This window comes from Otolemur garnettii, unplaced genomic scaffold (assembly GCF_000181295.1).
Source record: "Otolemur garnettii isolate 467f Iridium unplaced genomic scaffold, OtoGar3 scaffold00104, whole genome shotgun sequence".
Taxonomy (NCBI): Eukaryota; Metazoa; Chordata; class Mammalia; order Primates; family Galagidae; genus Otolemur; species Otolemur garnettii.
This window is the reverse complement of record NW_003852499.1, coordinates 4,125,301-4,136,028: the sequence shown is the minus strand read 5'-3', so window position 1 is coordinate 4,136,028 and position 10,728 is coordinate 4,125,301. Positions and strand designations below refer to the sequence as shown.

Genomic DNA, 10,728 nt, shown 5'->3' with positions numbered 1-10,728 from the left:
TATATATAAGCCACGTTGGAATAAACACTGTGAAGACAAAGCAAGATAAGGGCCAAGAGAGGGACGGAGTGAGAATCTCAATAAAAAAAAAAAAAAATATATATATATATGCATGCTTTTAAGCATATGAAAATAACTATCAAAATGATAAAGGGACTGAGAAACCAGTGATACAGACAAGAAAAGTAGAAACATGGAGATAGTCAAAATGGGAATCCCGGAGCACACATAGATACATTGAGGGAGGAATATGTGCTTATCCCAAGAACAACCACCTCAACACATCAGACAGATGGTGCTTTTACAAGTGAGGAAACATGCTGAGAAGTCCTTTGTTAAAGGTCATACAATTTAGTGTCAAAAAGTGAAGATAAAATAAAGATTTTTATTTTTTCCATTATTGATCTTTGCAAACAGGTACCTGTAAAAAAAAAACTATCTCAATTCCCTTTTCTTACTAGTGAAAATATTAAAAATTGGAATCTACACTATAGGACTTACCTTAAATCTGTGACTACATCACAGAAACAAGTACCTCAAATTTGCCCAACAGGTAAACTTTTGTACTTTTCTCTTTCACTGACACATCAATCAATTGCCATGTCAGGAAGCAGGAGTTTAAGATCAGCTCAACCCAGAACCAGGATTTCATGTACTCTATGCCTCTGAAACCTAAAACAGCAGTCTGATAACTTCTCTGGATCTGCAGACCTCTAGGAATTATACCTAGTCCACATGACTTAACCTCTGTTCAACATTCACCCCAGGCTCACACTGAAATTGTGTAGGAAGGAGCTAGTACAAGATCAGAGGGATCTGCCTGGCCACACATAACACTAGACATTTGATAACTCTATTAACCAGGTCATCTAATAACAATAATTGGCAGCCCCAGTTTTAATCTTACCCGAGGGCAAGTCTTATGAATAGGGAGAAGCTACCTGTATGAGAAGCACTAAACAGAGTTATTCCTTGATCTAATGCACACTATTCCTGCAGGGAACTACAACAGCTGAGACAAATAGGGCCTGGAAGACAGGCCTGCAGAGAGAAAACTATTCAATGTTCACCTCTATCTTTAGGCATAAAGCCTTGCTTCTTTGAGTTTCAAACCATTCAGCATCCCTTATTTCTCATGGATAACAACCTATCTGCCACTCACCCTCATTCCTTTACAGCTTTGGCACCAAGTTTACAGACTTCCTTTCTGCCCCTCATCTTGTCATCAGGCATCCACGTGGACAACCCATCCAAGGCCCTTCCTTCTTCCTTTCCTGATTCTGTATCTTTACCAAGTTCTCTATCTCAGCCACCCATTTGGTATCCTCACCAGGAACAGCACAACCCCTAACCTTTAAGCATTCTAGGCTCTGACTACAACCTCCAACTAAGATTTCTCAGTCCGTAACTTTCAGGTAATTGGTTCTTTAACTTCATCACATCTCTACTCCATAAACTCTTCTCCTTTTTCATTTTTTTATTAGCCATCAGCTGCCACCTAGCTTAAGTCCCCACCCCCACACCCACAGTAGCTTACATTTTGCAGTCCACGATTCAACTACTGTCTTGTCAATATCCTCAACTCCCTTGACTAATGTTCTTTCTCTTACCCACCTACAAAACTCTAATCTTATTCCTTTTCTCTATGTCTAAAGTCAGGCTAAAAGAATTGCAGCAGAAAAACCACAAGGGGTCCACGCCTTATGGTGGCAGATTGGTGCACTGATCTGGTGCTTCAATGATGCCTGGCAATCCTATCATTCCCTGTCAGTTCTCCCCTTAAACATCTATCTCATTACCTCTACCTCATCTAAATAAATGACCTGTCTTTCCTACTTGTCAGATAAATTTGAAACAATCAGAAAAGAATATCCCCAATTTCCTGCTACCAAATTAGTAAAATTTTCTGAATTGAAAGCAGCTTTCTCTGTTTCCCTTCTACTATGATGGAAGAAGTATCTCTTTTCCAAGTTAAGATTAATTCTCTACTTGAGTTCTGGATTTTATTCCTTCCTAGTTCTTAACTCTACCATCTACCATAATAAAAAACAAAAAATCTCTGACTCTATGTTCCTATCAAGCAAGTGGCCTATCTTTTGCCTCGTGATTATAAACTTCATACAGTATGAGTTATCCATACTCATTATTTGTACTTCACACTCCCACACATTCTTTTTTTTCTTTTTTTTTTTTTTTTTGAGACAGAGTCTCATTTTGTTGTCCTCCAGTGAGTGACATGGTATCAGCTTATAGCAATCTCAAACTCTTGGGCTCAAGTAATCCTCTTGCCTCAGCCTCCCTAGTAGCTGGGATTATAGGCACCAATCACAAAGCCTGGCTGTTTTTAGAAACAAGGTCTCACTCTTGCTCAAGCTGGTCTCAAACTTCTCAGCTCAAGCAATCTACTCACCTTGGCCTCCCAAAGTGCTAGGATTACAAGTGTGAGCCACTGCACCCAGCCATCTATACATTCTTAAAGTTACTGAAATCTAGTTTTTACCACTATCAATCCACTGAAACTGACCTTGACATAGGAAAGATTACTTGAAGGCAGTACCTGTGGGTCAAAGAAGTAGGGCACTGGCCTCATATGCTGGAGGTGGCAAGTTCAAACCCAGCCCCAGCCAAAAACTGCAAAAAAAAAAAAACAAACAAAAAAAAAACCCTGCACACAGGAAAGATTACTTGATAAACCCAACAGATATTTTTGAATATTTTCTTTGCATCTTATACTTGAAGACACAGTGACATCCTATTACAGTTTAGCTGCTGGTGGTGGTGGTATTCTTTCTTACTAAGTAAAATAATGATATGTGTTACAATTAATGGCATCTTAAGTTTTATGAAATAGGTCATATTGTTTAAATTTAAAAAAATGATAGTTATGTAACTATAAAACAATAATGAAGATAAAGGAGAGAATGAAAGTAAACCCAAGGTTTACTGCTGGTTTAGGGATGCCAGATAAAATATAGGACATGGAGTTAAATCAGAATTTCAGATAAATAGCAAATACATTTTTAACAAATATGTTCTATGTAATGTATTGGACATACTTATTATATTAAAAAATTATTTATTTAGCTGAAATCCTAATTTAACAGGGTGTCCTGTATTTTTAATTACTAAATTTAGTGTCCCTATGCTGGTTAAATATACAAAAGTAGCCTCTCATTTGTCTTATGTGCTTCCCTCTGATATAGGAAGGAAGCCCAGAGGCAGCAACATATAGTGGTATGCAGAGAAAAAAAGATTCTATAACTGCTGCAGTACTACCTTAGCAATTTTAAAATCCTCATCAAAGTCTAGGATACCCTTGAAATTTACAATCTGATCTGTTTTCTTACCTCAGCATAAGCTTTGGCCCATGTATTCGCCAGCTGATGTAAATCTACTTCACCTGTTTTCACAGCATCCAAGGATGCTTCAGCATCTCTATCATAATCTCTGAGAGATTCTTCTTCTATAAACTGGCTCAGAGCTTCTTTTAAATCTGTAACAAGGACAGACAACAATGTCATCATCAGCAAAATCCAGGCATAAACCGAAAACATCGTACCTGGTTGAATATTCCAAAGTGAAAATTTATTTTATCAAGCTTATAGCCTTAATAGAATCTCCAATTAAAATCAGATTAGGGGGCCATTTAACTGATTTCATAATAATTTTTCTTTACTACTACAGGTAACTGCATGGGGAAAGGTAAAAAGTCTCAACTCTTATGCATAACCTTGACACTAAGGAAGCAATATTACTTTCTTAAGCCTGATACTTCAGTTTGAAGCTAAGAAGTAGGTAAAAGGACATAAAGAAAAACCTATAGATTGAGGGTCTGAATATTACTGTATTTAAGCAAAAAATGATTTTCTATACAACTTTAAAAGGTACATTGTTATATCCTTTGAATCTGAAAGAGAAGCTGAGTGACTAGCATATTAAAACTGATTTAACTCAGGGGTGGCGCCTATGGCTCAAAGGAGTAAAGTGCCAGCCCCATATGCTGGAGGTGGCGGGTTCAAATCCAGTCCCAGCCAAAAACTGCAAAAAAAAAAAAAAAACCAAAACACCCAAAAAAGCCAAAAAAAACCAAAACTGATTTAACTCAAATAACCTATGATTTGAATTTTATATATATATATTTTTTAAATCTTATTTTTTAGATAAGTCTCCTTCAGCTGCCTTGGGTTGAGTGCCATGGTGTCATAGCTCATAGCAACCTCAAACTCCTGGGTTCATGTGATCCTCTTGTCTTAGCCTCCCAAGTAGCTGGGAATACAGGTGCCTACCACAACACCTGGCTAGTTTTTCTATTTTTTTTTTTTAACTTTGCCGTTTTTGGCCGGGGCTGGGTTTGAACCTGTCACCTCTGGCATATGGGGCCAGCACCCTACTCCTTTGAGCCACAGGCGCTGCCCTAGTTTTTCTATTTTTCACAGAGATGGGGTCTCACTTTGCTCAGGCTGGTCTCCAACTCCTGAACTCAGGCAATCCACCTGCCTTGGCCCCCCAGAGTGCTAGGATTACAACAGGTGTTAGCCACCATACCTGGCCTATGATGTGAATTTTAGAGACACCACTTAGGAGACTGATACAATTGAAGACAGAGGAGTCAGGACACCTGTGTTCTGGCCTTGGCTCTGTCTCTGTGTTTGTGACCTTAGGGTTCACAATCTTGAATGTGCACCAGAATCCCCTAGAGACCCACTGAGATAAACTGTTGCCTGCCACCCCTAGTTTCTGATTCAGCAAGAATGGGGTGGCGCCAGAGAATCTGCATTTCCAACAAGTTCCTAAGTGATGTAGCTGTTGCAGATTAGGGACTATGTTTTGAGAACTACTGCCTTAGGTAAGTAATTTAACCACTTTATGTCCCAGTTTCCTTGTTTGTATGATTTGATTGTGCTATAAAGTTTCTAAGTTCCCTTGTAAGTACAACTTTCTATGATCTAACATATTCAATTTTTAAGTTTTCTGTGAAACAGAACATTGCACTTCAAAATGGTTTAATATGGCCAAGACAGGTGGCTCATGCCTGTAATACCAGCACTCTGGGAGATCAAGGCAGGCAGATCCCTTAAGCTCAGGAGTTCTAGACCAGCCAGAACTAGAGGGAGGCTCTGTTTCTACTGAAAGTAGAAAAATTAGCCAGGTGTTGTAGCAGGCACCTGTAGTCCCAGCTACTTGGGAGGTGGAGGCAGGAGGATTGCTTGAGCCTAGGAGACTGACGTTGCTGTGAGCTAGGGTGATGCCACCACACTCTAGCCTGGGCAACAGAATGAGACTCTTGTCTCAAAATATATATATATATATATGGTTTACTATATATCACTTTATGGAATTAACAGGTAAGCAAAGATTATTCAAAGGTTGGCACTCTTTGTGTTTTACAGCATCTCAAGAATTGATGACTAGATTATTAAAAAGGCAATCAATTTAGCAATATAAATCTATAATACCATAATTAGTGATGGCTGAAATGCCTTTTGAACCTACTCAACTAAATTCAGAAGTTGAGAGTTCTAATCCAGACTTTGTAACTAATTTTTCATTATAAAATCTAATTTTTATACTAATTGCTTTATAACAACTACCAGGATTACAGAAAAAAACAATAAAACAAAGGTCTGGGGAATCTTTTTTATTCTTGGAAGCAGTTAAACAATTCATATTTTATGGCTGTTTCTAGTACTTCTTAGGTTATGCTTTCTAATACAAAACTTCTAATGACAAAGACTAGAGTAAAATAATAAAGTGGTATTATTTAAAAAAAACTCAGTCCTCACCATTTTCTATAAAGCACGGTAAATTGTGCAGCAGCATCAGACGTCCATGCAAATGACTGGCGTTCTCTTGAACCGGAAATTGGAGTGGCACCCTCAGTTCTAAGCACTGATTTCCTACATTGAATTTATAAACAAATTCTCTCTCTCTGTTGCAGAATCTTTCTCTGTTTTTCTTCATAATCTTTGACAGGATTTCTACAAAACTAACAAAAAAAGCGATAGGTTGTAAGTCCATTAAGAAACATGACATTTTATTACTGTTGTACCACTTCTAAAAAAAATGTTTTTGCCAGTGCAGTACCTGTAGCTCAGTGGGTAGGGCGCCAGCCACATATACCAAGGTTGGTGGGTTCAAACCCAGCCTGGGCCAGCTAAAATAACAATGACAACTGCAACAAAAATATAGCCAGGTGTTGTGGCAGACACCTGTAGTCCCAGATACTTGGGAGGCTAAGGCAAGAGAATCATTTAAGCCCAAGAGTTTGAGGTTGCTTTGAGCTGTGAGGCCACGACACTCTACCCAGGGTAACAGCTTGAGACCCTGTCTCAACAACAACAACAAAATGTTTCACCATTCAAGACTTCATTTGTGTGACTCTGAGCTAATAATTTTAGTTTTTTTCCAAGTGTTTATCCCTGCACTTTGTGATGAAAAAAAAGGTGCTTCTTCCTTTATAAAAACACTATTTCTACTAAACTTCATTTAAGAAAAAACCTTATGCTCATAAAATATTTGTATTCCCAGGTGGGGTTCTCAATAATATGAGAAGAACATGGAAAAGAGAGCAAAGATGATTCTTAGGAAGAGATGTATGGGTTGGCAGATACAGAGCTTATGAAATGGTGAAAACAAAGTCAAAGAAACAGATGAGGGGCAAAGCAGTCATGTTGGAGATCTCAGTGATGTGGTTTTGAGATCTGTTTGAGGAAGATGGTTAAGAAAGTAGTAGAAAGATTTCCATGTGGAAAGAAGATATGCAGAAAATAAGAAGCACAGAATGACCCCCAAAGGCAAAGTGGACACAATACAGAAAGAGGAAAATCTAGTTAAGGGAGTAAGAATCAACATCAAGTAAACATTTATTTATTCATTGGCCTCCAAACTCATCTCCCTGTGCTAAGCTTTCCCCGATCAAATCAGTTCTTGCATTATTCTCTACATTAAATGTCACAGTAATTTTTCTTTAAAAAGCAATATGCTTATCTACTCGTGTTGCTTATCTGCTTAAATCTATGACATCTATTGTTCTCATTATAAAATTCAAGCTCCTTCCTTAACCCAATTGACAATGCCTCTGCTTATATCTCCAGACTCTTCCCTCAGCAACTGCACCCCTGCTTCCCAACATACAAATTCTATTTTCCAGCCATACTGAATTTTAACTAATACCAAACCTCTCTTTACACTCCCAACTTTTTTGAACACCTTTGCCTTTGCCTAAAGCACTCTTACAAGTTTTAATATCTTTGTATAGCAACTATTCATTCTTCAGGTCTTAGTTTAGACAGCCCTCAGGAAAACATCTCTAACTCCCCAAAAACGGATTGAGTCCCACTCAGACTTTTATATGAGCTTGTACTGATCTGAATCATAGTACCTGTTATACTCTATTTCTTACTCTTATTATAAAAAGATTCTACTTAAAGGAGGAGGAATTCTGTCTTGTATTCCAAGTGCCAGACAGAAAACTTATATACAGGGTGGCCATCAAGTTCATGTGCAATTGCAACTGTAATGGCAAGATCTAATAAATATTTGTTGAATTGTATAATGTTATCTTATGGTGCTTACTGGAAGAATAAAAAAAGAGAACGATTACTCACATTGTTCTTTAAAGAGAAGTCACCTGAAATATAAAAATAACTCTGATAAAAAAAAAATTTTGAGGGGTGGGGGAAGGCTGATGGGTTGAATATCCAGATTATATGTTCAAATTTGCACGTAGGCTTTACACAAAAAATTTTGTCTATTTATTACACCATAATGCAAAGAGAGTGCTTATGTTTTATTTATGCAATTAGCTAAACAACACTCACTAAATGTAAAGGAATGGAAATTAATTCTTTAGAAAACTACCAATTCCATGTGGGAAAGGTCTATGCAGAAATTCCACTCCTAAATATATATCCACACACATACGCATGTGTTTACTAATAACACACATAGAAGTATGGTCTGGTAGACACAACAGCTCTGGTTTCAAATGTTCATTTCAATACTTAAGACTTGTGTTTCAACAAATTGATATTTTCTTTCCTTCTCTCACTACTATTTGTTTTTTGCTAATGGCCTATGCCTTGCCTTTTGTCTTTGTCCGTGAAATCAAGGACGGTTTCCAATACCAAAAGAGAGAGAGAGAGAGACGTAAGACGGGCTGGAACGAACCCAGGCAGCCAATAGAGCGGTGGCTCTGAGGCTCACGTTAGAAAAAGGGAAGGCAGAACTCTGGGCTGAGAAGCTCCAGCTGAGTGCGGGGACGAGCCCGTCCATCAGGGGATTTCAGTCTGAAGGGGTTTCCTGGTTGTTGGATCCGTGCTCACCTCACAGAGGTCTGAAGTCCGGAGCTGTCCGCACACTCGGAACTGTCAAGAAGTTGAGCGCCGGGAACTTCCGCTGACCTGCAGACTTGTTTTTACAGCCCGCAGATTAGCCTCTGCAGATTCGTTCACATGTGTTTGTCCTGTAAGGCACCTTGCAGTAAACTTCTAGATCCAAATGTCTCTTTTTCCTAGCATTCTTCAACTTATTCATTTTAAAAGTGCAATAAAGTGTATCTCTGCTATTCTTGTGTGTTTCAGACACAACTCAAACGCTGCTGGTGTGACGAAAGTGCAATAGCAAAGCACAAACTGGGCTCTGGTGGACCGGATGCAAAATGGCAAGGCTTTGGAACGGGCGGGAGCAAATCAGCTCTATTCACGGCGCATGCGTCGGCGCAAGGCTGGCTGGTACTGATTGGAAGACCGGTGGTAGGGGGCGGAGAGTGCCGGTCTCCGGTTTTGGGCGGGAATTGAAACTGCCACTGCTGCGGACCCAGAACTTGAGAGTTGTAAATTTCGATCCTTGAAGCGGACAATGGTGCGGCCTGTAAGGTGAGTAGTTCATGACACCGGCAAGGGTGGGAAGAAAAGCACTGAAGATGCTGTAGTTAATTTCTGCACGAGATTGAGCGGACGGGGCGGAGTAAGACAGCAGGGCAGCACCGCGGAGCGAGGGATGAGTGGTTATCAGAAAACTCTGCAGTCTGCAGTGAGAGCCGCCTACTGCTCAGAAGTATCCCAACGTCATACATAGCTTTTTCCTTCTTTGCATCCTGTTACAGCTATTGCCGTTTCTTTTACTCACGCTGTTGGAATTAAGAAATGTTACGTTAGCGTTTGAACAGCACTTTACATTTCACCGAGCGCCTACGTATCTTAAACACTGTAGTTCTTTGACACAGAAAGAGTAGGTATTCCTATTTTATTGATTTAAAAATCCTAGATATAAAGGCCAAGTTACCTGAGTTGCACAGCTAGTATGCTCAAACCTAAGTCATCTGGCTTCAGAGCCCCCTTTATACTATTTGAAACTATTCGTTTACCTTTTTTGTGTGTGAGACAGAGCCTCAAGCTGTCGCCCTGGGTAGAGTGCGGTGGCGTCACAGCTCACAGCAACCTCAAACTCTTGGGCTTAAGCGATTCTCTTGCTTCAGCCTCCCAAGTAACTGGGACTACAAGCACCCGCCACAACGCCCGGCTATTTTTTGGTTGTAGTTGTCATTGTTGTTTGGCAGGCCTGGGCTGAATTCAAACCCGCCAGCTCTGGTGGTGTATGTGGCTGGCGCCTTAGCCGCTTGGGCTACAGGCCCTGAGCCTCTATTCATTTACTTAATCACGGTCGAGTGCCATGGAAGCTGAGGCTATTCGTTTAGTGAAGTTATGTGTATTTTAACTTCTGTACTGTAATAGGTGCTGGGGGTTACATTCTAGTGGGTGGTGAAGTTAAGAGGGCAAAAATTGTGGAACTATAGTGGGAAGGAGAAAAGGCCTACTTCAAATAGAGTTGTTAGAATGTGTCTCTCTGAGGGGATAACATACAGTAACATATGAATGACAAGAAGGAGCTAGCTGGACAAAATATGGGGCAAACCAGGTAGAGTAAGTCAGAAGGCTCTATGCTTGACTAGTGCTGTAGCAAGCACCTGAAAGGAGTTTGGATTTTATTCTAAGTCAATGGGAAGTCAATGTAGGGTTTTTAGTAAATCTCTAAATCATGTCTAATTTGGGAGAGAAATTTACATTTCACCGATTTCTCTCATGGGAGACAAATCTAATTTTGCCTTTATAAAGGTCTGTGGCTGCTGGTGGAGAATGGATGGGGATAGGGTGACCACAGTGGGAGGAGAAAAACCAGTTAGGAGACTATTATACCATTGGATAGTGGTTTGGAGTAAGAGGTTATCAGTGGACATGGGATGGAACAGATGAATTTGGGATATATTTTGGAGGTACTGCTGACAGAACTTGCTGATAAAGTGGATGTGGAGGTAAGGGGGAAAAATCGAAGATGATTCCATGATAATTTTTGGTGTGAACTACTAGATGATTCCATGATAATTTTTGGTGTGAACTACTAATGGATAATCAAGGTAGGGACAACTAGGAAAAGGAACAGGTTTGGGAGGTATAGGGGATCAAGATTTCTGTTTCAAACATATTAAATTTGAAATGGATTTTAAGCATTCAAGTAGCAAAGTCAATCCCTTTGTATTGTAAAGGAATTTTAAAGTATAGGCTGCAGACTTCTGGGGGTCTCTCAAACCTCAGAAAGTCCATGAGTTCAAACTATTTTCATAATAACACTAAGACATGATTTACTTTTTTTTTTTTTTTTAAGAGACAGAGTCTCACTTTGTCACCCTTTGTCCTTCTTTGCATCCTGTTACAGCTATTGCCGTTTCTT

The 10,728-nt window shown here is 39.5% G+C and overlaps 2 protein-coding genes across 5 annotated transcripts in view; one reads left to right on the top strand and one right to left on the bottom strand.

Moving 5' to 3' along the window:
* The window catches only part of CUNH12orf4 (chromosome unknown C12orf4 homolog), a 44,645-nt gene extending 36,279 nt beyond the window's left edge, over positions 1-8,366 (bottom strand). Inside the window, exons 1-3 of one of the 3 annotated variants that reach the window (XM_012809316.2) lie at positions 8,325-8,366; positions 5,784-5,986; positions 3,348-3,493 (exon numbers count right to left, since the gene is read on the bottom strand). In XM_012809316.2, the coding sequence (XP_012664770.1) occupies positions 3,348-3,493; positions 5,784-5,961 (324 nt within the window). In that variant the 5' untranslated portion in view covers positions 5,962-5,986; positions 8,325-8,366. Of the gene's footprint in view, positions 1-3,347; positions 3,494-5,783; positions 5,987-7,607; positions 7,820-8,169 lie in introns of those variants that run through there. The other 2 variants (XM_023517120.1, XM_023517119.1) reach the window with 2 other exon arrangements.
* Positions 8,367-8,838: 472 nt separating this feature from the next.
* RAD51AP1 (RAD51 associated protein 1) overlaps positions 8,839-10,728 on the top strand; it is a 22,226-nt gene continuing 20,336 nt past the window's right edge. Inside the window, exon 1 of one of the 2 annotated variants that reach the window (XM_023517100.1) lies at positions 8,839-8,876. In XM_023517100.1, coding sequence (XP_023372868.1) covers positions 8,860-8,876 — 17 coding nt within the window. In that variant the 5' untranslated portion in view covers positions 8,839-8,859. The remainder of the gene's footprint in view (positions 8,877-10,728) is intronic. The other variant, XM_003796483.3, reaches the window with a different exon arrangement.